This window comes from Neopsephotus bourkii, unplaced genomic scaffold (genome assembly GCF_033783945.1).
Source record: "Neopsephotus bourkii isolate Nb327-2 ecotype Australia unplaced genomic scaffold, CSIRO-AGI_Nbou_v1 NB_1038, whole genome shotgun sequence".
NCBI lineage: Eukaryota > Metazoa > Chordata > Aves > Psittaciformes > Psittacidae > Neopsephotus > Neopsephotus bourkii.
Genome location: NW_026901527.1, coordinates 264,523 through 290,287, shown reverse-complemented (window position 1 = coordinate 290,287; position 25,765 = coordinate 264,523). Strand labels below are relative to the sequence as shown.

At 44.7% G+C, this 25,765-nt stretch overlaps 2 protein-coding genes across 3 annotated transcripts in view; one reads left to right on the top strand and one right to left on the bottom strand.

Annotated features, from left to right (window-relative positions):
• The window catches only part of SLF1 (SMC5-SMC6 complex localization factor 1), a 46,787-nt gene extending 25,554 nt beyond the window's left edge, over positions 1-21,233 (bottom strand). The window contains 5 exon segments of the mRNA XM_061360984.1: positions 383-514; positions 10,975-11,137; positions 12,967-13,210; positions 20,789-20,864; positions 21,024-21,233. Coding sequence (XP_061216968.1) covers positions 383-514; positions 10,975-11,137; positions 12,967-13,210; positions 20,789-20,864; positions 21,024-21,137 — 729 coding nt within the window. The 5' untranslated portion in view covers positions 21,138-21,233.
• A 471-nt stretch (positions 21,234-21,704) lies between these two features.
• KIAA0825 (KIAA0825 ortholog) overlaps positions 21,705-25,765 on the top strand; it is a 248,386-nt gene continuing 244,325 nt past the window's right edge. The window contains exon 1 of one of the 2 annotated variants that reach the window (XM_061360980.1): positions 21,705-21,816. The gene's annotated coding sequence lies outside the window, so the exon portion shown is untranslated. The remainder of the gene's footprint in view (positions 21,817-25,765) is intronic. The other variant, XM_061360981.1, reaches the window with a different exon arrangement.

The window sequence follows — 25,765 nt, the reverse complement described above, 5'->3', positions numbered from 1 at the left end:
CCAAAACATTTGCTCTAGAATATGGTTAGTTTTACATGTGTTACTGCAATTTGGCTAAAGAACAGGAAAGTCCTAGAAAACCTGTAATCCAAAGACATTTTGTTGAACAATATTTGTTACTTATCCCACATATTACACTATGATTTCAAGTAGTCCAAGATGTCTTTCATACATCCATACCTCTCAATTACCAATACTAAATTATAATTCAACTAATGGTAGATGTAGTAAATATGGGATTATAAAACACTGAAGGTTAAAAGGCATTATTACTATTTCAAAAGATGTAAAATATCTACTTTAATCACTCTGCACTATAATGAAAGATAAATTTAACAGTATACATTGTATGCTAAGAAAGCATTAACTTCTTGTTACTTACTGCAGCAAAATACATATGTTTTATAACAGCATTTTTCATTTCAGCAAGCTGCATGTTTGACACGGTTTTGTTTCCTTCTTGTGCAGCCAAAAAATGGTCCATTATAGTATCTTTGGTATTTTGTATCTCATTCTGTGCAGAACAAAAAAATACTTTTAGTTTCAAAGCTGATGCTCTAAACCCGCTCTTATGTGCTAAGTCTTTCTATATATTCTATTATAACCCCTTGTTTATGCATGCTGATGTAATTGTTCAAGGTTCTATGTTATGTGCCAGATAAACAGCTGGTGGTTTGGAAACAAACCACTGATGCTGTAGGAAGTTATAGTATAGGAATGACCAACGTCAGCTTCCCCAGAATTATTTTTCCTAACTGATTTTAACTCTGACCCAACCGTGTGGCTGAAACAAGAGCTGTGTTTCCATAATGGATTCTTTCATGGAACTTCACAAAAAATAAAAATGAAGATTGCACACTTTTAAGTACCTGAAAATGTAGTAGAGATTTTGTAAGACATTGTTTCATCAATTTGACTATGACCATGCCTTCGTTTGATAAAGGCCACTACAGTAAAATCTTTTCCAGTCTTGCTCATAAGCCTGAGGTAAGCTAGTAATTTAAAACTTTAAAGTTTTTTTGTTTGTTTTTTTTTTCATGTGTTTGTTTATTTGTTTGTTGGGGGGAGGAGGTTGGTTTGGTTATTTTTTAGTAATTTATTCTCTAAGTCCACCTATTGTTTCCAGCTATCTCATCAGCACTGGAATGAGGATGTATTTCTGAAACTGGTTTCCAACTCATTCTGAAAAGACTCTCAAGTAAATTTTTTTAGTAAAAAACAGCTATAAAAATATTTTAAAGTTATTTAGGATATGAGGACAATACATTTCACTAAGAGTTACAATGTATGCTTGCTATTAAAGACACAAAGACTAAGAATAAAACACCATTTTTGTTTTAGGCAAACACATGTAACTACAAAATCCGATTCCTCCAGCAGTGTGATGAGTTAAGAATACAAGGTAGATAAAAGGGAAGTGCTCCCCTTGGCCATAGTACTGATGAGAGCAGGTGTGCAAGGCTTGGAATAGCTTGCCTTCTTATTTAAACACCTACATCTGATGGGTGGATCAAGTATGAGAAATAAGGGAAACAACAGGAGGCAAAAAAACACAGTAGTGCATGCAACGGCAAGACAGAAGTATAAAACTGCTTATGGCTTGCAAGTTCTCAAGATAAAATTTCATGCATGTTTCATCCTGATTTTCCCTTAAATATGATTCACACAAATACATATATCTCAATATATAACTCAAATGGAAAGTATCTGGCATGGGTCTTACTGTATTTCTAAATACTGAGTTTGTTCCACATTACAGGAGAGTTAGGTATTTTCGGTGACTTGGAAGATTAATAGCTTTTGAAGAGCTGGAGACAAATGAACTCTTATGCATTAATCTTTACCTCTTGTGGCATTTTCTTCACATTATTTACAACATGCTTAGAAAAACATTCAATTTACAGTACCATCTTGTAAAAATTTTATGAATTCCACCATGCATTCAACAAGTATTTAAAGCCTCCTTTGAGAACAGCTCCCAAATAATCATGTATGTTTTAATATCTCGAACCAGTCTTTGACACCTTGTAGGATCACATCATTAATGGCAATCCCACAGAGCATTTTAACACTACAGAATTATGAGGTTGAGATTATAAAAACAGATACAGAAATATAAAGGTGAAACAAAGAGTTGGTTCAAGAAAAAAAAGATCACAGCAAGAATAGCCTGAACATCAGTGCAGTTACACTGAAAAAAAAATATAATACTGTTCTGCTAAATTAAGCATCTGGACACGTATGTGGATGTTTAAGGGAGGAGGAAGTGTATTCATATTTGCCAGAAGTAGCAGTCAAATAGCAAAACTACAGATTTACAAAGTTGGAAGAGTCTAATGAATTATGTGCCAAGTACTTCTAGAAGGGAAAGAAAAAGATCATGTTCGTAACATTCTTTGATAAAGCATAATACATTTGGACAAGTGCTGTGATTTGATTGCCTAAGTTTTATTCTTTTCCTTTTAAGAGACTGTGAGCCTTGGCAGTTTTCTGAGTTCTTTAGATGCATTTAAATAGAAAGCAATGCTCTCTTGGCCTCTGAGGTGAGTTACTTTTACGAAATCTAAGAAAAAAAGACATGTGGAAGTTAATGGACTGGTTAAGATGGAAGCCTGGGAGGAATTCAGGGTGCATAGAAACACTTTATTCTCAAAGATCAATAAAAGGTGAGGCAGACATAAAAACTTGACACTCATTCCTCTATTAAATGCAAATGTCTATGTGAGCTGAAAGGTGCAATAGAGAACAGTTTCCCTGAACAAGTTTCCTGAAGAGAGTAAGCACTAGACTCATATTCCATGTTGATGTGTATTTTCGTCACGGTGTAAACAATAAGACCTTTCAACTCTTTTCTCACCCTTTTATATAGCTTTGCTGCTCATTAAAGAGCGAAGTATATCCTTTGAGCTGAAGAATCCAAAGGATTTTCAATTAAGCAGGTTTCTCCTATTAGCAAACAGTTTTAGTTCCCACTTGCTCGCAAAGGTATTTTCAATTAGCAGTTGAGTAAAATCATCCCACAGTCTAAGGGACTATCAGATAAAAAGAATCTTCTGAGGCCTCGGTATTTTGACCTGGAACTACTGAAAGAAGTTCCAATAGTGCATCTGAGCAAACAACTATCAATCCCGAGGCACCTCTCTCAGGGGAAACAGCAAGAAAAGATTCTAGTTCTAATGAATTCCATACATACAGGAAAATTCACTCAACAGTGCCATGTTCCCTCAAGGTTTAAGATAGAAAAATGAAAGGGAAATAAGCTGCTTTTCTTGTTCTGTGTCGTGGTTTAACCCAACCAAACAGCTTGTTCACTTACTCCCAGTGAGTGGTGCCAGGCGTTAGTCCGCCCCCCCCCCTTCCCCAGGGGCTGCCGCCCCTTTTCCCCGCTCCCAGAGGGGTGGGGAGGAGAATCGAAGGAATGCAACTCCCACGGGCTGAGATAAAAACAGTCTAGCAACTAATGTACAATACGAATCACCACCGCTACCACCAACGACAACAATGATAAGAGAAAATAGCAAAGGAAAGGAGTACAATACCACGCGCCGAACCACCAGTCCGACCTGGCCGACCCCCTCTCCTTCCGGGTATCTCCCAGTTCCCCCCTGGGCATGACGTGCTGTGGTATGGAATACCTCTTTGGTCAGTTTGGGTCAGGTGTCCTGTCTCTGCTTCCTCCCGGCCTCCCCTCCTCCCTGGCAGAGCATGAGACTCACAAAGTCCTTGGCCAAACCAAAACATCGTTTTTATCAGCTTTGTTCCCAGCTGAAAGTCAAAACACAGCCCTGCACCAGCTACCAAGAAAGAGAAAAATGACTGCCACTGCTAAACCCAGGACATTATCCACCCCTTATTCCATACCATTCACGTCATGCTCAGATCCCACATTTTCAATATACCCTCACTCTTATCTAAGTGCACTCTCATCGTAGTGCATGGACCAGTCCCTATAAAGCTGCTGAGTCCATCTGGTCCATGATGTCAGGCGCCATCTCTTGTAACAGTCTTTCAGAGCAGGAGAGGCCGCGTGCAGTATTGGGTCGTTGCCTGCTGATGCTGATCATTCCCTTACTGTAGAACTTGTCTGGTTCTGTCAAAGTTCGCTCTCTCTTGGGATGATGGTTGGAGGGAAGTCAGGGCTAGTCGCTGGTGGCCTGAAGACATCTGGTTGATGGGCTATTAAAGTATTACACAGCAGGCAACAACATACAATTAAGTTCATTGGCTGTTTTCCCCTAAAATTATATCCCCTTGAGGTACACATCGGACTTCCCCATCATCCTGCATTACCCACCAAGTGTATCCAGGTCCCTGAGCAAAAGCAATCCCACGAGTGGGTTTGCCTTTACTTGAAGCAGGAATAACCCAGACTGTCTTCCCCAGCAAATTCTTCATATGCACCACAGGAACTTTGTCCCCCTCTACAATATGTAAAAGTTCCGATTGGGCTGGGCCAGCTCTGTTGGCAGAACCTCTAGTGTTGACCAACCAGGTGGCCTTTGGTAAGTGTGTATCCCAATGCTTGAAAGTTCCCCCACCCATTGCTCTCAGTGTAGTTTTTAACAGCCCATTGTACCTTTCGATTTTCCCAGAGGCTGGTGCATGGTAGGGGATGTGATATACCCACTCAATGCCATGCTCTTTGGCCCAAGTGTCTATAAGGTTATTCCGGAAATGAGTCCCATTGTCTGACTCAATTCTCTCTGGGGTGCCGTGTCGCCACAAAATGTGTTTCTCAAGGCCCAGGATAGTGTTCCGGGCAGTGGCATGGGGCACAGCGTACGTTTCCAGCCATCCGGTGGTTGCTTCCACCATGGTAAGCACATGGCGCTTACCTTGGCGGGTTGGTGGCAGTGTGATATAATCAATCTGCCAGGCCTCCCCATATTTATACTTCAGCCATCGTCCTCCATACCAAAGAGGTTTTAACCGTTTGGCTTGTTTAATGGCAGCACATGTTTCACACTCATGAATAACCTGGGCAATAGTGTCCATTGTTAAGTCCACCCCTCGATCACGGGCCCATCTATATGTTGCATCTCTGCCCTGATGGCCTGAAGTGTCATGGGCCCACCGGGCCAAAAATAATTCACTTTTATGTTGCCAATCTAAGTCCATCTGAGCCACTTCAATCTTAGCAGCTTTATCCACTTGTTGGTTGTTCTGGTGTTCCTCAGTGGCCCGACTCTTGGGTACATGGGCATCTACATGACGTACCTTCACCACCAGGTTTTGCACCCGGGCAGCAATATCTTTCCACAGTGCAGCAGCCCAGATAGGTTTACCTCTGCGTTGCCAGTTGCTCTGCTTCCATTGCTGCAACCACCCCCACAGGGCATTTGCCACCATCCATGAGTCAGTATAGAGATAAAGTACTGGCCACTTTTCTCGTTCAGCAATGTCCAGGGCCAGTTGGATGGCTTTCACCTCAGCAAACTGACTCGATTCACCCTCTCCTTCAGCAGTTTCTGCAACTTGTCGTCGAGGATTCCATACAGCTGCCTTCCATCTCCGATGTTTTCCCACAATACGGCAGGACCCATCAGTAAACAAGGCATACTGCTTTTCACTTTCTGACAGCTGATTATATGGTGGGGCCTCTTCAGCACGCATCACCTCCTCCTCTGGTGACATCCCAAAATCTTTGCCCTCTGGCCAGTCCATGATGACTTCTAGAATGCCTGGACGACTGGGATTTCCTATTCGAGCTCGTTGTGTAATTAGTGCAGCCCATTTACTCCATGTAGCATCAGTTGCATGATGCGTAGAGGAGACCCTGCCTTTGAACATCCAGCCTAGCACGGGCAACCGGGGTGCCAGGAGGAGCTGTGCTTCGGTGCCAATCACTTCCGAAGCAGCTCGAACCCCTTCATAGGCTGCCAGTATCTCTTTCTCAGTTGGGGTATAGCTTGCCTCAGATCCTTTGTATCCCCGACTCCAAAAACCAAGGGGTCGACCTCGAGTCTCTCCTGGAGCTTTCTGCCAGAGGCTCCAGGTAGGGCCATTCTCCCCAGCTGCGGTGTACAATACATTTTTTACATCTGGCCCAGTCCGAACTGGTCCAAGGGCCACTGCATGAACTATCTCGCGTTTAATTTGCTCAAAGGCTTGTTGTTGCTCAGGTCCCCATTTAAAATCATTCTTCTTACGGGTCACGTAATAGAGAGGGCTTACAATCAAACTGTAATTTGGGATGTGCAGTCTCCAGATCCCCACTGCACCCAAGAAAGCTTGTGTTTCTTTCTTATTAGTTGGTGGAGACATTGCTGTTATCTTGTTGATTACATCTGTGGGGATCTGTCTACGTCCATCTTGCCATTTTATTCCCAGAAATTGAATCTCCTGTGCAGGTCCCTTGACATTACTTCGTTTTATGGCAAAACCGGCTTTCAGCAGGATTTGGATTATTTTCCTCCCTTTCTCAAAGACTTCTTCTGCTGTATCGCCCCACACTATAATGTCATCAATGTATTGCAGGTGTTCTGGCGCTTGCCCCTGTTCCAGTGCAGTCTGAATCAGTCCATGGCAAATGGTAGGGCTATGTTTCCAGCCCTGGGGCAGTCGGTTCCAAGTGAACTGGACACCCCTCCAAGTAAAAGCAAACTGTGGCCTGCACTCTGTTGCCAAAGGAATTGAGAAAAACGCATTGGCAATATCAATCATGGCATACCACTTGGCTGCCTTTGACTCCAGTTCATACTGAAGTTCTAGCATGTCTGGTACGGCAGCACTCAAGGGTGGTGTGACTTCATTCAGGCCATGATAGTCTATTGTTAGTCTCCACTCTCCATTAGACTTTCGCACTGGCCATATGGGGCTATTAAAGGGTGAGCGGGTCCTGCTGATCACTCCCTGACTCTCCAGTCTACGGATCAGCTGATGGATAGGAATCAGGGAGTCTCGGTTGGTGCGATATTGCCGCCAGTGCACTGTTGTGGTTGCAATTGGCACTTGTTGTTCTTCGACTTTCAGCAGCCCCACAACAGAAGGATCTTCTGAGAGACCAGGCAAGGTGGACAGCTGCTCAACTTCTTCAGTCTCCAAAGCAGCAATACCAAAAGCCCATCGGTACCCTTTTGGGTCTTTGAAGTACCCTCTCTTGAGGTAGTCTATGCCAAGGATGCATGGAGCCTCTGGGCCAGTCACAATATGGTGCTTTTGCCATTCTCTCCCAGTCAGGCTGATTTCAGCCTCCAGTACAGTCAACTCTTGGGATCCTCCTGTCACTCCAGAAATATAGATGGGTTCCACCCCTTGACAGCTCGATGGCATCAGGGTACACTGTGCACCGGTATCTACTAGAGCCTTATACTTCTGAGGGACTGATGTGCCAGGCCATCTGATCCACACAGTCCAGTAAATCCGATTGTCCCCTACCTCCACCTGGCTGGAGGCAGGGCCCCTCTAATAGTCATCACAGGATTGGACGCTTAAGTCATGTTGAAAGGGATTATTCTTCTTTATCACAGAAGCTGGAGTAAGATCAGCTCTTCCACTCCACCTGGGAAACTGCTCACCAGAGACTGAAGCCGTAGCTCTCATGGGATGCTCAGTCTTGGCCTTTGCTCCTCTTTTCAATTCACTCACCCGTTCCTCCAAAACTGAAGTAGGTTTTCCATCCCACTTTGTCATGTCTTCTCCGTGATCCCGCAGGTAAAACCATAGGGTAGACCGTGGTGTATACCTCTTGTATCTCCTTTCTCGAACAGTGGGACGCCTTTTGCTAATAGCTGAAATGTGTGTTGGCACACGCGAGGAGTTGGATAAGTCAGATATATCGTCCCTCAATTGTTTGAGATCCTGGGACAGTTTTTCCACAGCTGAGATGATGGAAGGGGTGAGATTGTCTTCGAACTCGCGGAGTTTATGAACCATTTCATCCACTGTTAGTGGTACTATGTCATTCCAGGTTACTGTTGCCAATGAATGGGCGTATGATGATGGTGCATTCCGTGTAAGTTTTCGCCACATGGGTCGTGTACATTCGACTTCATCTGGATCTATGGGTATATTCCCGTTATTCAGCTTGATGTGATAGATCATCTCTACGATGGCTGATTCTCTCAGAGACTGGATACCTTTGTCTATAGTAGTCCACTTGGCCGAACGACTCATAACATCGTCCTTGTATGGAAACCTTTCTTTGACAGCTGCCAAGAGCCGCCTCCAAAGACTGAGGGACTTTTTCTCTCTTGCAATTGCTTTGTCAATTCCCCCTTCTTTAGCAAGTGATCCCAACTGCTTGGCTTCTGTACCTTCTAGTTCGTGACCATCGGCCCCATTGTCCCAGCATCGGAGCAACCAGGTGATGATGTGCTCCCCTGGTTGACGGGTAAAATCTTTTCGCTTATTCCGTAGCTCGGTTGAGGTCCGAAGTCGAGAAGTCACCTCTCCTTCTTCTTCTTCATCATGTGATGATGACTCCTGATCATGTTCTGGATCGAGTAGTGAACACATTGTTTCTTCATCTTGCTTTAACCTTCCTGCCTCCTTTTTGCTTTTTCTCTTGCGTACAGGGGCAACCGATATTGGTACGAATTGGTCCTCTGGTTTAGTTGCAGTTGTTATCACTGTGGTTTGAGTAGCGACTGTACTTGTTGCTGGGGGTGGTGTAGCTGCTGTACTTGGAGCTGGAGTATCTGTACTGGCTGTTGCTTTGCCCTCAGATCCAGCGACATTTTTTTCCTTTTGAAGGTGCTGGAAAGCATTGAACATGGCCCTGGAAGCGTAGGCCAAGCCCCAGCACGTTGCCATGATTTGTCCGTCTCTGGTATGGCCAGACTGACCACACACCTCATTTAAGTGTTTTACTAATTCTTCTGGATTTTGCAGTTGTTCGGTGGTGAAATTCCAAAGTACTGGAGGGGCCCACTGACCTAGATACTTGCCCATACTGTCCCACACACCCTGCAACTCATGGCTGTCCAGCCTCAGAGAAAATCTCTTGGTCCTCCTACTTCGTTGTTTAACCCCAGACAAGACCCAAACCTGACTCTGCTTAACTTTTGAAAACAGATGAAATAGTTGTGGCCAAAATACACTCTGTATACGTGCCAACATTGTGATCCCCATCACAATCAGCAAACAAGTCTCAATAGCATTAAAAGGCCATTCAAAACTCTCAAACGATGCTGTAAATGCTCTGGGGGGAGGAATGGGAGGGTAAAAGAATGCCTCCTTCACAGGTTGACCACCCGAGAAGGAGAAAGGATATGTGTAATTGCTAAGCATTTCTATTATATACCTCCCAAAGTATAAAGGTAGTGACCATACTGGGAACATAAACCAGATAAGTTTCATGATCAATAATTCTATTGTGTTACAAGTCATCATCATAAAGTACACTGAGACAAGAACTTTAGCCCAAGCCCCACACTTGAAAAACACTAATACAGCAAATACCAGATCTAAGTAAATTACAACATTCTGAAGCTGTGAGATCAAGAGGAACAACTTTGAGAGCCAATAAATCAGCATTGTGATGAGTGACTATTAATCCGGTCAGATCTGTTGTTATCTCAGCCCCTTCGTGCCCCACGTTGGGCGCCAAAAAGAACTGTCGTGGTTTAACCCAACCAAACAGCTTGTTCACTTACTCCCAGTGAGTGGTGCCAGGCGTTAGTCCGCCCCCCCCCCTTCCCCAGGGGCTGCCGCCCCCTTTCCCCGCTCCCAGAGGGGTGGGGAGGAGAATCGAAGGAATGCAACTCCCACGGGCTGAGATAAGAACAGTCTAGCAACTAGTGTACAATACGAATCACCACTGCTACCACCAACGACAACAATGATAAGAGAAAACAGCAAAGGAAAGGAGTACAATACCACGTGCCGAACCACCAGTCCGACCCGGCCGACCCCCTCTCCTTCCGGGTCCCTCCCAGTTCCCCCCTCGGCATGACGTGCTGTGGTATGGAATACCTCTTTGGTCAGTTTGGGTCAGGTGTCCTGTCTCTGCTTCCTCCCGGCCTCCCCTCCTCCCTGGCAGAGCATGAGGCCCACAAAGTCCTTGGCCAAACCAAAACATCATTGGTTTTCAGCTCTGTTCCCAGCTGAAAGTCAAAACACAGCCCTGCACCAGCTACCAAGAAAGAGAAAAATGACTGCCACTGCTAAACCCAGGACATTCTGCCATGTCTTTTGCACCACTGTAAATTTAACCTTTGCAGCTTGTAGCTCAGTGGTAAACCTAAGACTCTGAACCAGTTGATATTGCACTGGGTTCCTCATCTGCCTCAGCTATTCCAACAAAAAAACTTCATCTCTCTGCAATGACTTTTAGTGTGGCTTGTCTCAAATAAGGTCCATCCAGGACCTCATGCCTTAGTGGATCTGATGATGTACTGTCTCATTTTATATAGTTAAGAGTGACTTTGGAGAACCCTCTATCAACCAAGAAATACAGAGCTTGCATTGTCAAGAATTTTAACTTCTGACTAATGAAAGAATTTTTGTCATGAATAGCAACAGGTTTTCCAACATGAAAAGAGACAAGTTGAATCTAGTGAACAGAGTAGGAGCTAAGGAAGAACATGAAGAGGAGAAAGAAAAAAAAAAAAAGATGGAGACTCCACAGCTTCTTCAAGCAACCCCTTTCAATGCTCCATCACCCTCACAGTAAAAACCCGAGTGTTTCCTGACTTTCAGACAGAACCTCCTATGCTTCAGTTTGTGCCCATTACCACTTGTCTTGCCACGCCACAGGGCATCACTGATGATAGCCTGGCTATCTTCCTTCACACTCCCTTCAGCTATTCGTATATATTCATCAGCCTTCCCTCACCTTGGGTAAACAGTCCTATAATCAGAATGTTTTGTTATCTTTAATTAAATCACAAAACATTCAGGCTGACCATTGTTATTGCCATTAATCTATCATTAATCAGTAATGTTGCGTTGAATAATCAGTAAATATTACAAATTGCTAACAGTGACAATAAAAAAAAACTAATTTTAGGTTATGTTTTTTAATTTACTTACCTCAAAAATGTAATGTCCTAGATATTGCACAGGGTAGTAATGAGCTTCAGAGAGACAACTTTTGGTTTGCATGGGAAAAGTCTTATTACTGACGAAAATGTGAGTTATATTGTCCTCTGCTTTTTGCGATGAACATACCGTTGCCTTTCCAGCTTGAAGAACTCTAAACAAACATATTTGGGAAGATGTTTACTGCATTACTTTAATAATGCCTAAAGCTACATACACAAACTAGAAGCATGCAAGTAGAAGTGAGAAATGGTTCTAGATGCATGGCACTGCCCAGCCTTTAGTAGGGCACTTAATAGCCTTCAGGAAAGGAAAAGAACCTTTTCTTCCTTCTCTTCACAATTTAACACTATCAATTAAAATCAATGTACACCTCCTACATAGCTCACAGAAAGCTTTACCTGTGCGTTTTTTCAAAGATCAAATTTGGTGACAGCAGCTATGATTTACTGCATTATGTTCCCCACAATGACGATAGTCTTTCTAACTGTAACATGATATTTACGTAATACAAACATGGCACTTCTGATCCATTCTGGAGTCATTTAACAGCATTTGGTGCTGTCCTATATCACACATAGAAAACCGGTTTGTCTTTGAGACACTATTACATGTAAGTTTCTCCAGAGTTGTAGTGCTGCAACCATTCCTATCATTTAGAAAAGATGACAGACAAAAAAAAAAAAACAAAATCGAGAAGAAATAAGATCTCTTGACATGCCGGATATATATACAGTCCAGGTATGTAAAAAGAAAATTATGTTGGTGCTGCACAGTTACTCATCCAACAGCTAGCGACTAAAGGCAGGAAGGGCATAGAAGGAGGGAAACAGGAAAGAGTTTTATTAAATACTAGAGAAAAAACTCTTTCCCCAAAGCTATAATGACTTTAATGACTGAAAACAGAACTTGCTGGAGAGAAAAAAAAACCAACATAGTAAAATCTGCTCAGCCAAGAAAATAGCACACTTAGAATGTCTTCAATTGACAAAATCAGAAGACGGTATCTTCAGATACACGTCACTTTGTCTTCATGAACTAGACAGATGACACTCTGTGATGCAGCATGCAGACCCGTACCATGATCAACTGGACAAACTGCACTTCCCTTCTTGCCCCTATATCTGTGACATTCCCAGACCTGACTATTTGTAACTGGAATCTCTACAGAGGAGAGCAGCCCAGTATCTGCTCCTGCAGTGAATGCAAAGCGCTAAGACAGTGTACTAGAAGCAAACACTACTTATACTCTGTTTGCAGTTCAATGTAGCATTCAAACCATGGAACCCTAATGTGTCGGTAAGAGTAGGGGGGGGGGGGGGAGCTGGGGGGAAGGCAGTCCCAGAATTCTTGCCCTTCAGTTGTTTTCCTTTTCTCTGCTTTTCCTTTATACTTTTGCCCTTTCCCTTCTGATCCATCTCTACTTACCTGTAATTACATAATATCATAAACATCCATTACAGTACAAATGTGGTCTTCAGACCTACAAGAAGCTGTTATGTAGATGTGACACAGCAGCCTCTCAGGTCAGACACAGCGTGGCCCAGAACTGTAACACACATTTCACAGCTGGCTCAGGTCACCCACCCAAGTGAAATTACTTATCCTGTTCTAGCTACTATTTGAATGTAACATCTACACAAAATAAGCAATTACTTACAAAAAACACAAGCCTATTTATCCTGCCTCATGAAGAAAGTTTCCGTAAGCAGTTTCCTTAAGACACAAACATATGTGAACATGTTATTTTTGACACTGTACTGAAAGAAAGCAAGAAAAGCAGAGATGCTAAAGATTTGAAGTCATTTAATTATAAAAAGTATGGAAATATATTAGTGTATGTGTAGTGAAAACAATTCAGAGTTTAAAGAGATGGAGGCTGTTATAGACCAAATTAACTGTGATGGAAGAACAGAAATGTGTTCAACCATACAGTAAGTGTTCCATCATTCATCATTTAAGCTCTAAAAAGTATCTTCCTACCTTCTAATAGATGCCATTTGTTTACCACCTTCCTTAACGAGGAGGACAACTTTCCAACTGTGGAAGGCCCCTGGAGCACCAGAGTGTGTCAGTTTTTCACGCCACCTTTTAGGTGCAGATTGCATTTGAGGTGAATAATGGGTGTCTTCTTCAATTTCATATCCCCATTCGTACATTGTTTCATCAAGCCATCTGCCACTTTCAGCACTATTAATTATGTACTCCTTAGTTAGTATCCACTTTCCTAAAAAGCAAATGAACTGTCAACCACGAAAGATTTTTTGTGCAGACAAATGGCAATCAATTGAAGATCTAATATAAAATTAACTTCAACCTTTCTTGTGCAAGTAAAAGCTAGAATTATGAGTAGCATTTCTAAAACTTCTTCCTGCTACAAGAGTTCTCCTCTTTACACTTCAGAATTACAATGCCACCGAAACTGTTTTTCTTATGAGGATGACATACCTTTCTACACTTGGGAGGTGCTCCAGTCCCCTAATCATTCTCGTGGCCCTCCTCTGGACTTGTTCCAACAGATCCATGTCCTTTTTATGTTGAGGACACCAGAACTGCACACAATCCTCCAAGTGAGGTCTCACGAGAGCAGAATAAAGGGGCAGGATCACCTCCTTTGACCTGCTGGTCACCCTCCTTTTGATGCAGCCCAGGATACGGTTGGCTTTCTGGGCTGCAAGCGCACACTGAAGCCAGCTCATGTTCATTTTCTCATTGACCAGCACCCCCAAGTCCTTCTCCTCAGGGCTGCTCTGAATCTCTTCTCTGCCCAGCCTGTACCTGTGCCTGGGATTGCTCCAACCCAGGTGTAGGACCTAGCACTTGGCATGTTTGAACTTCATGAGTTTGGCATGAGCCCACCTCACAAGCGTGTGGAGGTCCCTCTGGATGGCATTCCTTCCCTCCAGTGTATCAACCGAACCACACAGCTTGGTGCCATCGGCAAACTTGCTGAAGGCGCACTCAATCCCACTGTCCATGTCACCAACAAAGATGTTAAACAAGACCAGTCCCAACACCAATCCCTGAGGGACACCAGTCGTTACTGGTCTCCAGCTGGACATTGAGCCATTGACCACAACTCTTTGTGTGCGACCATCCAGCCAGTTCTTTACCCACCGACTGGTCCATTCATCAAATTGAAGTCTCTCCAATTTAGACACAATGATGTCGTGTGGGACAGTGTCGAACGCTTTACACAAATCCAGGTAGATGACATCAACTACTTTACCGTTCTTCATCAGTTCTGTAGCGCCATCATAGAAGGCCACCAAATTGGTCAGGCAGGATTTCCCCTTAGTGAAGCCATGCTGGCTGTCACCAACCACCTTATTGTTTTTCATGTGCCTTAGCATGCCTTCCAGGAGCATCTGCTCCAAGATTTTGCCAGGCACAGAGGTGAGACCGACTGCTCTCTAATTCCCCGGGTCATCCATTTTCCCCTTCTTGAAAATGGGGGTTATATTTCCCTTTTTCCAGTCGTCAGGAACTTCTCCTGACTGCCATGATTTTTCAAATATGATGGCCAGTGGCTTAGCAACTTCATTTGCCAGCTCCTTCAGGACCCGTGGATGGATTTCACCAGGATCCATGGACTTGTGCATGTTCAGATTTTTAAGATGGTCTTGAACCAGATCCTCTCCTACAGTGGGCCTAAGGTATTCATTCTCACAGTCCCTGTGTCTGCCTTCCAAGACTTGGGTGGTGAGGTCACAGCCTCTGCTACAGAAGACCGAGGCTGGTTTTATAGGGCACCAGTCTGGACAATGGCATGTGGGAAAGGTTTATCTCACAGAGGCAAAATGATGCTGGGGTACGAATTAGCAGGGCTCATTTGGAGAGCTTTAAACTAGATTCGAAGGGGGGTGGGGTTGTAGCTGGGCTTGCCCCGGTGGGGCAGCACTCCAGAATTGATGAAGACTGGGAGGCCTCCTGTAATCCTAGGGTGAAATCGGTGTGCTCAGCTTGTTCCCTGAAATGTCTGTACACCAATGTGCGCAGCATGGGAAATAAGCAGAAGGAGCTAGAAACCTGTGTTAAGTCAGGAGATTATGACCTGGTGGCAATTACAGAGACGTGGTGGGACAGCTCTCATGACTGGAATAGTCATGGAGGGCTGTGTCCTTTTCAGGAAAGACAGGCCAGCCAGGCAGGGTGGTGGGGTTGCTCTTTATGTACGAGAGCAGCTACAATGCGCTGAGTTCTGTCCGGGGACAGATGACGAGCGAGTTGAGAGTCTGTGGCTGAGAATTAAGGGCCAGGCTGGCAGGGGCAACACTGTTGTGGGGGTCTGTTACAGGCCACCGGATCAGGGTGAGGAAGTTGACGAGGCCTTCTACAGGCAGCTAAGAGCGGCCTCACAGTCACAGGCCATGGTCGTCGTGGGGGATTTTAACTTCCCTGATGTTTGCTGGAAGGACTACTCAGCAACCCAGCTGCAGTCCAGGAGGTCCCTCCAGTGTATGGATGATAACTTCCTCATGCAAATGATGGATAAGCCAACCAGGAGAGGAGCACTGCTGGATCTCATCCTCACTAACAAGGAGGGTCTGGTCGAAGCAGTGAAGATTGAGGGCTGCCTTGGTTGCAGCGACCACGAGATGGTGGAATTCAGGATCTTGTGTGGTAGGGCCAGTAGAATAGCAAGTAGAATTGCAACCCTGGACTTTAGCAGGGCAAACTTTGGCCTCTTCAAGCAATTGCTAGGGGAAATCCCATGGGCTAGGCTGCTTGAAGGTAAAGGGGCCCAAGATAGTTGGTTGACGTTCAAGGACTGCTTTTTCCGAGCTCAAGATCAGAGCATCCCGACACATAGGAAGTCAAGGAAGAGGGTCAGGAGACCTGCGTGGCTAAATAGGGAATTGCTGGGTATGCTGAAGTGGAAGAGAAGAGTTTACAGGTCATGGAAGGAGGGGCTGGCCACTTGGGAGGAATATAAGGCTGCTGCTAGAGGATGTAGGAAGGCAGCTAGGATGACTAAGGCCTCCTTGGAATTAAAGCTGGCGAGAGGGGTCAAGGACAGCAGAAAGAGCTTTTTCAAATACATGGCAGATAAAACTAACACCAGAGGCAATGTAGGCCCGCTGATGAACGGGACGGGTGCCCTGGTGACAGAAGATACAGAGATGGCAGAGTTACTGAATGCCTTCTTTGTCTCTGTCTACTCTGCTGGAGGCAGTCCTGAAGAGCCCTGTACCGCTGAGACCTCAGATGAAGTCAGGTCAACGGAGCGGTTTGCCTTAGTCGATGAGGAATGGGTTAGAGACCAGTTGAGCAATCTGGACATCCATAAATCCATGGGTCCAGATGGGATGCACCCGCGGGTGCTGAGGGAACTGGCTGAGGTCATTGCTAGACCGCTCTCCATCATCTTTACCAAGTCTTGGGAAACAGGAGAGGTGCCTGAGGACTGGAGGAAAGCAAATGTCACTCCTGTCTTCAAAAAGGGCAAGAAGGAGGACCCGAGTAACTATAGACAGTCAGCCTCACCTCCATTTCTGGGAAAGTGATGGAACACCTTATCCTTGGTGCTATCTTAAGGCATATCAAGGATACGAGGGTTATGAGGGGAAGTCAACATGGCTTCACCAAGGGGAAGTCATACTTGACCAATCTCGTAGCCTTTTATGAGGAAATAACACGGTGGATGGATGATGGCAGAGCGGTGGATGTGGTCTACCTTGACTTCAGCAAAGCATTTGACACAGTCTCCCACAGCATCCTCGCAGCTAAATTGAGGAAGTGTGGTCTGGATGATCGGGTAGTGAGGTGGACTGTGAACTGGCTGAAGGAGAGAAGCCAGAGAGTTGTAGTCTGTGGGGCGGAGTCTAGTTGGAGGCCTGTATCTAGTGGAGTGCCTCAAGGGTCAGTACTGGGACCAGTATTACTTAATATATTCATCAACGATTTAGATGAGGGAATTGAGTGTACTATCAGCAAGTTTGCTGATGACACTAAGCTGGGAGGAGTGGCTGACACACCAGAAGGCTGTGCTGCCATCCAGTGAGACCTGGACAGGCTGGAGAGTTGGGAGGGAAATAACTTGATGAAATATAACAAGGGAAAGTGTAGAGTCCTGCATCTGGGCAGGAACAACCCCAGGTTCCAGTATAGGTTAGGGAACGACCTGTTAGAGAGCAGTGTAGGGGAGAGGGACCTGGGGGTCCTAGTGGACGACAGGATGACCATGAGCCAACACTGTGCCCTTGTGGCCAAGAAGGCCAATGGCATCCTGGGGTGTATTAGAAGGGGGGTGGTTAGTAGGTCGAGAGAGGTCCTCCTTCCCCTCTACTCTGCCCTGGTGAGATCGCATCTGGAATATTGTGTCCAGTTCTGGGCCCCTCAGTTTAAAAAGGACAGGGACCTGCTGGAGAGAGTCCAGCGCAGGGCAACTAAGATGATTAAGGGAGTGGAGCATCTCCCTTATGAGGAAAGACTGAGGGAGCTGGGTCTCTATAGTTTGGAGAAGAGGAGATTGAGGGGTGACCTTATTAGTGTATATAAATATATAAAGGGGGAGTGTCACGAGGATGGAGCCAGGCTCTTCTCAGTGGCAAACAATGAAAGGACAAGGGGCAATGGGTACAAACTGGAACACAAGAGGTTCCACTTAAACTTGAGAAGAAACTTCTTCTCAGTGAGGGTGACGGAACACTGGAACAGGCTGCCCAGGGAGGTTGTGGAGTCTCCTTCTCTGGAGACATTCAAAACCCGCCTGGACACGTTCCTGTGTAACCTTATCTAGGTGTTCCTGCTCCGGCAGGGGGATTGGACTAGATGATCTTTTGAGGTCCCTTCGAATCTCTAGCATACTGTGATACTGTGAGGCAGAGAAGTCAGTCAGAACTATGCCTTCCCCAAATCCTGTGTAGCTAGTTCACCTGGGAGCTTCCTGAGGGGGCCTACATTCTCCCTAATCTGTTTTTTATTTGCTATGTACCTGTAGAATCCCTTCCTGTTATCCTTAATATCCCTAGCCAAGTTTAATTCTAACTGGGTCTTAGCTTTCCTAACCTGGTCCTGAGCTTCCCGGACAATATCCCTGTACTCTTCCCAGGCCACCTGTCCTTGCTTCGACTTTCTATAAAACTGTTTTTTCATTTGAATTTTCCTCAGGAGCTCCTTGTCCATCCAAGGAGGTCTCCTGGCCCTCCTGCTGCACTTCCTTCTAGTTGGGATGCAAAACTCCTGAGCCTGTAGCAGGTGATCCTTGAAGACCAACCAAGAGTCTTGAGACCCCCTGCCCTCTAGGGCTATATCCCATGAAACCTTACTAAGCAGGTTCCTGAAGAGGCTAAAGTCTGCTCTTTTGAAGTCTAGGGCAGTGAGCTTGCTGCACGCTCTTCTCACTGTCCTAAGGATCTCAAATTCAACCACCTCATGGTCGCTGCATCCAAGGCTGCCCTGCAGTGCCACATTTCCAACGAGCCCTTCCCTGTTGGTGAGCATGAGGTCAAGCATGGCACTTCTCCTTATCAGTTCCTCTATTACTTGCAGAAGGAAGTTGTCATCCACACAATCGAGGAACCTCCTGGATTGCTTGTGCCAGGCCATACCATCATTCCAACAGATGTCAGGGTGGTTGAAGTCACCCATGAGAACGAGGGCCTGTGGGCGTGAGGCTTTTCCTATCTGCCTATAGAGTGCTTCATCCACAGATTCCTCTTGATCAGGTGGTCTATAACATATCCCCACTGTAATGTCTCCCATTGCTGTTTTTCCTTTAACCCTGACCCACAAGCTCTCTGTTAACTGCTCACCTGTCCCCGGATGGAGTTCCATACTCTCCAGCCTATTCCTAACATAAAGGGCAACTCCCCCTCTGTGCCTGCCAGGACTGTCTTGTCTAAAGAGCCTGTAACCTTCCATTCCAACACTCCAGTCATAGGAGCCATCCCACCATGTTTCTGTGATGCCTATTATATCATAGTCCCGTAGACGAGCACACGTCTCTAATTCCTCTTGTTTGTTCCCCATGCTACAGGCATTTGTATAGAGGCATCTGAGCTGAGCTCCAAATGAAGCCGGCCCATTGGCTGGAGCAGCCGGAATATCTCTGCATTGGTCCAAGCATTTATTATAGGTGCTGGCAACTGACTGGGAGTGTTGAGATGGAATGATGTCCCCCTCCCCCAACACATCTAGTTTAAAGCCTCCTTAACCAGTCTGGCAAGCCTCCTACCAAAACTGCTCTTCCCCTTCTTTATCAGACCAGCTCCACCAGCCCCCGCTAGACCTGGTGTACAAATTTGGGTCCCATGCTCAAGACACCCAAACCCCTGACTATGGCACCACCCTTTTAACCATTTATTAACCTGGCTAATCATCCTAGCTTTTTTTAGGTCCTCCCCTGTATCCTGGAGAATAGATGAGAAGACAATCTGAGCTCCAGAGCCCTTAACCACCTCTCCCAGGGCTCTGTAGTCCTTCTTTATGTTCCCCAGGCTACTACTATCTATATCCCTAGCACTCACATGTATCATCAGAAGTGGGTAATAGTCTGTGGGGCTTACCAGAGCATGCAGCCTCTCTGCCACATCCCTGATCTGTGCCCCTGGTAGGCAACACACCTCCCTTGAGACCGGGTCAGGCCGACAGATGAGTGCTTCTGTCCCTTTCAAAGTAGAATCCCCTACTACTACGACCCACCGCTTTTTCCTGGCAGCACCAGTAGAAATCTTCTTTAATAGTGCATCAGCCAGCTGTTTCTGGCGCAACTGCGTTTCCTCATGAGCCCCCTGCAGGGCAGCAAAGCGGTTCTGCGTGGGGGCAACAGGTTCAGGAGGAAGTGCCTTGCTTTTAATTGTCCTTTTCCTCCTTTTTTTGTTGTTTTATTTTGTCACCAATTCCCAGCTTCTTTCCTCCATGAGCTACAGGGGAAGCTTGAGGACTCCGCACAATCTGGGCAGGGAGCAAGCATTTCTGCTTCCTCTCAGCTACCCTGACATCTTGTAGCCTATTGATAGCTTCCTGCAGCTCAGTCACCTGCTGCAGGAGAGCCTCCACCAGGGAGCACCGAGTGCAGCCCTGCCCACTGTGTACCTTTCCCTCACCAGACCAGTGCAGGCATTCTCTACACCCCGAAGTCTGCACTGCAGCCTCCCCGCTCATCGGCTCTGTCTGAGTGCCTACGGTGGCCACCGCCGGGGCAGCCAGAGCAGAGCTCCCAGACCGGGCCCTGGTCATACGGCGAGTGCTCACCATCCCGCTCGCCTGCCCATGCGAACTGCCTTGACCCGCTCTGTTTGCCCATCAGGACTTACATTAAAAAAAAAAAGAAAAAAGCAAGAGTAAATACCAGAGGCTTGTATCAGAAAAAAACAAACCTGGAATTTTCTCTTGCTGCATGAACAGGAATGTACAGACAGTGACCTTTGCCAGCGAATGCTGCAAGTGAATTTGTGTCAAAACCCCACGCTGACTACAGGTGGCCATACTCTTCCTGCCCCCTTCTCAAGCAATCTGTTTTTAAGTACTTATATCATTTGCCTTTGACTTCATGATCTAAGTATGTTAGTATGCTAATATATGTTAGTATGCTAATATAAAAAAAACGCACCTAGGAACATATGTGGATCAAATAAGGAAGATGGCAGGAATATCATTTAAGAAAATACCCAAATCAAAAATAGGTAAATCAAAACTTGAACACAATGCTATGTTAAAAACTAAGGTTAATGCAACAAGCACAAGGGTTTGTAAGGCCATTCATACCCGAAATAAAAGCAAGTAACGAGACACATTTTAGGGGTCCTTTCCAGTCCTACGTTATGGTGCTAAGAAATTTTAAGGGAAACCTTTTACTCACCAGCAGAACATGCAGCTAAGAACTTTTCGCTCTTGCACAGCTTTTTTGCTATAAGGTGTGTACAATTCCTGTATTTCTAACAAAATAAAAACAAATAAACACACTTGCATCACTGGAAACAGTTCCAACTTCCTTGGTTATTCATACACAAGTCTAAACTCCTGCGTGGTCCTTTCTTTTAAGGTTCATATTTTTATTTTCTGCGCTAACCAGCAGTTACTTTAGTGAACAATACCTTCGTATCTATGAACACACAGTCCAGTTTGAGCAGCCATTTCAGCAGCGCCTTTTTCTCCCATTTTTTAAATCCAGTGAATTGGATTATCCGCTTCTGCCCCGCACTTGCCATCTGTTACAAGCTAAACACACGAGACGGAAACATTAACACAAAAAATACAACTCACGGAACGTTGCTAGGATCAAAAGGGGAAATCCGCCGCCAGGCTCGAACACCACAGGGCGGCGGTTAGCCGCAGCTGAAGCCGCTACCCCGTCCCAACGGCAGTAAGGGGCAGCATCCCCGCCCAGCCGGAGGCTGCGCCCGTTAAAGCCTCCGCCCGATGAACCCCGGCAGCTCTAGGGGCCACTCGGCCTGCCATGAGGTAAAGCGACTCCCCCTTCTCCTCCTCCGCCTGCCATGTGGAAAAGCGCCGCTCCCTCCACCCGCCCGCTCTCCCGCCATGAGGGAAAGCTACCCCACTCCCCAGCGGAATCCCGGCGAGAAGCGCCCAGCGACGCGGCGAGCCCAAGCGGAAGCCGCAGGTAGCGAATGGCCTCACGCTTCGCGGCGGGGGGAGCCGCTGGCCTCAAGTACAACCGCTATAGCAGCGGCAGCGGGCTCCCCCTGATTCCTCACGCTGCTCCCCGCCGAGCCGGACGCTAGATCCCGCGCTCGTCCCCCGGCGCGTTCCCGCCTTCCTCCCTGCCCCGCCTCCGGATGTGGCGGTGCGGCCGTTCCGGGACGTTGTCACTGGCGCTCCGCTGTAGCCGGGGCTGACAGCGCGGAGGTGAGGGGGAAGCCCTGCCGGGTAAGTGGCCCCGGCGGGGGCTGCCTTTCCCCTCCCCTTGCAGTGCGACCGGGGTCGGGGACCGCTGCGCATGTCCGAGGCGGCCGTGAGGCTGGTAGGTGCCCAGCTGAGGGGCCCGAATTCGCGCCTCGGCCTGGCGCGGGGAAGGGCATTTCCTTCCTCAGGCCGCGGGCGCTAGGTCCCGGGGCTGACCCAGGCGAGTGGCGAAGGGAGGTGAGCGGGACATGCCCGCCCGACTCAGATCCTGTGAAAAAGTCACCACTTCTGTTACTCAGCAGAGTTAGGAGTGGATTTCTGATCCCGAGTACCTTTTATGTCTGTATCTCAGCGAAACTTTCACAGTGCCTTGTACTACATGGTGGCTGATCCTCAGGGAAGGTGGCCAGACGTATTTTGGAAGGCATTCCTAACCCCCATGATCAGGCTGGTTCTAACTCTTCATTGTGTAAGTCAGGATTTGATTTGGGGTTTTTTACATTAAAGAGCACCCCGAAAAGGTCAAGATAACAGTCAGCTTGTACCTCAAGCATTCAATTTAGAATTCAGAAATTTAGCAATGCCGGTATTGTGAATGTTTGTGAAACTTTGTTTTGGTCCCTTATTTATTTGAGAGGTGACTTTCTTACGTGATTCCATTGTCATGTAGTGTGCTGAATGGATAGCGCATTAACAAGGATCATCTGGCCCAGCTTTTTAAGACTACTGTTGCCACTTCACAATAAAATTAGCTCTGTAGAATGCTTTTAACTCCTTTTTTAAAATGGTTGGAATGTAGAACCTACACATCCTGATTCAGTCAAAGAAAGGACTGAATTGCCTGCTTAGAGAGCTGAATGCTGCTCTCTCTACTTTCATAAAACCGTATGTGAGAGTGAACAAGGCACTTCATACTCAGAGGTACCAGCTTTGTATTTAAGACCTGTAAACTGAGATATGTATGGCAAATCTTTCCCAAGTGCTTGGTGTGTGTCACTGCAGCTTAGATCTGTAGTTTTCAGCTCACCAGTGCTACAAAACGTAGGTATTCCTGTTGAAAAAAAAACTAAAACCACCTAGCTTCTGACATCTAAAATTTGGGAGCACATTGAAACTTGGTTTTGAAGCTGAGTTTCCCACATACCAGAATGGATAAATAGTTCTGCTGGGCCTTAGACGGGTCTAGTGTTGCTGTTTATAAAGTTTTCTGGTAGCCATAATGCTTACTGAAGTTCTTCCCATCTTCTGTTTCCTCAACATTCTGTGTTTTTGTGTGCAAGCGTGATAATCTAACCATCAACAACCTCTGACATGCGTTTTTGGTACGTGGCACTGAAAAACCTCTGAACATCTACTTGAATATGCAGAATACAATGGCTGTGTTTATTGCTTGCATTTTATTGGTGGAGAATGAAAATAAGTTGCATTTTCTGTTTTGCACTGTGCCACATCTTTACCTTACCTTCTGAGTTGTCAGCACAGTAAAGGTATTCATTTTAATTCTTGTAAACATTCACTTTAATATAAACAGTTTAATTCTTATTAACATCTACTAGCTACTAGCCATTACCTAACTGGCAACTAATAGCAGTTCTTAAGGGCTTTTAACAGGTTGGAGGAGTCTTCAGCATACAGTACAATAAATTTCAGCACACAGTACTGTAAATTAGCTTCTAGTGAAGAAGTTGCGTACTTCTATGATGACTGTCACCTTTGAGAATTAAATATTTTCTAGGTTTTGTGTTTGGTGGTTTTTTCTTTTTGCTAGCACGTGAAATATGTGGAATCAGAGTAACTCAAACATTTGACCTCAAACATTTCACATTTATGTTCACTTTAAAATACACAAAGTGTATACTTCAAGTGTAGATTTAAGAAATTAAGAACATGTTGTCTTCATTTTAATGATATTTGATGTTTGGATTTCACTTACTCTCTCCCTCTATTTTATTTTTTTTTTCATAAAAAGCCTGAAGTATTTTCCTCTTTTCTATTGTGATCTCTTTATAGTAGCTAGATATCTCTTAAGGCATTATGTTTTATCTTAGTTACAAGGGTAACTTAGGTCTCATGGGTCTAGGGAGCAGTCTTTTTAGCTGGTGTATTTTTCAATACCTCTAGGTTTCTTTGTTCTTTCAATGTGATTGTCAAATACAGTACTATAAACTATGTTTAAGCTGTTTGTTTCTGGGTTTTAGATGGATATGTACTTCTCCACTTCCTCTTCTACAGTACCTGTGACGTCTTTTGTAAAAATTCAGAAGTGATTTTCAGTGCCACATGAATGGTATTTGACACAAAATTTCTAATTGCATTTTAAGGACTACCAAGAATGGCTGTACAGCTTCCATGTCCTCAGTTCATTAAGAAGCCAAGATCAGAGGAATAAGTGTTCCTTTTACTCTTTCACAAAAAGTTTACTTGCAGTGTTTCAGGTGCTTATGTCAGACTTCTGAAACTGCTTCTTTCTTAATTTTATTCCCTAGAGAGACAAAAAAAAAAAGTATTTTGTTTTCATTCCACTGTTCTAGTTTTCTACCTAATAATTTTTGTTCCCTTTATGTTCCACACAGAATCATATTACCACATGTGTTTTCCCTTGAAATTTTACTTATTACATTTTCCCATACACAGCTATTCTTTTTTTCTCCAGGGCTCATTGGTGTTGCCATGATCAATGTTATCAGTGTTGAGTTTTTTCTGTAAATCTCACTGCCTCTTTCTGCAGGCCTTCAACACTTTATCCTTAACTTTGTAACTTACAGTTTGGTGGGGTTTGGGTTGGTGTTTTTTTTTCACTTTTTCATCTCTAAGTAGGGTTTTGTCTTGCTGTGTTGAAAATTTCATGCAATTTCTTGCAGTAGTTGTGATAGCGATACAGTTCAAGCAAACACATCTCTTCAATTTTGAAATATGATCTGACAGATTTTTTTCATGGAATGGAAGATACTTTTCATTATATGCTTAAAATTTCCATCATGCAAAGAAGTGTATTAGAATTTAAAAAAATATTCATTAGAGCTTTTTTTTTCTGTTGCATAAACATAACACGTACACTCGTTTAAGCACTGCCCTTTGACAAAACAAAAATTACAGTGCCACAGGCAAATTTTGGTCAAACAGTAATTAGAGCGCTGTAAGAAAAAACAAACACAAATCCTGAAGTGATACTGGAAAGTCAGTCTTTAAAGCTAAAACAGAATGAAGTGTCTCCACACTGCCTTCATGTGGAGAAAAATCTAACTTTATGCCCTATTTTAAGTCCATGTTCTAAGTCTGTTTTCACTACAAAGCACTGACAAAATTATCATAAATTGATCATAAATTTATGATCGGTAATATATTATCATAAATTTATTACTGTAAATTTGTACTTGTTATTGTAATTTTGTGCTTGTGGTTAGAGACATCTTTGTGGTCTTTTCAGGAGAGATACTGTTTCTGTTTCTCTCATTTGTTTTTTTACAACCGATGTTTCTTTTTCTGATTATTGTAAGCTCAGCCTATGTTCTTACCTCCTTGCATTCATTGGCCCTTCTGCCAACTCACATTCCACTGATGTTTGTCAGTTGAATCACTGCTGAGAGTCAAATGCAGACAGCGCAGAATGGTGTTCAGCAACTTGTTCAATAACTCCGCTGTAAAGGGTTCCAGGCTGTATACTTTATGTTTATTAGTTCACTCATTAATGAATTAATGAACTGCATTTCATTAGTGCACTTTCAGTTACTCATGACTTGGAATAAGGTTTTTGTCATTGGTTGGTTTGTTTTTTTTTTAACATACAGGCAGTGGAATGGTTTCATTTTGCATTTAATACTTAACCTTCCCACCATGTAAAGTTTAAGTTTCCTGTCATTAGTCCCTGGCATCTTGGACCTTCTTTCTTAATCATAGTACTGTTCTTCTGCCCTCACCTAAATTTGCTGTACCTGCCTGGAATTCTTAATTGAGCTACTTCCCCCACTGACCT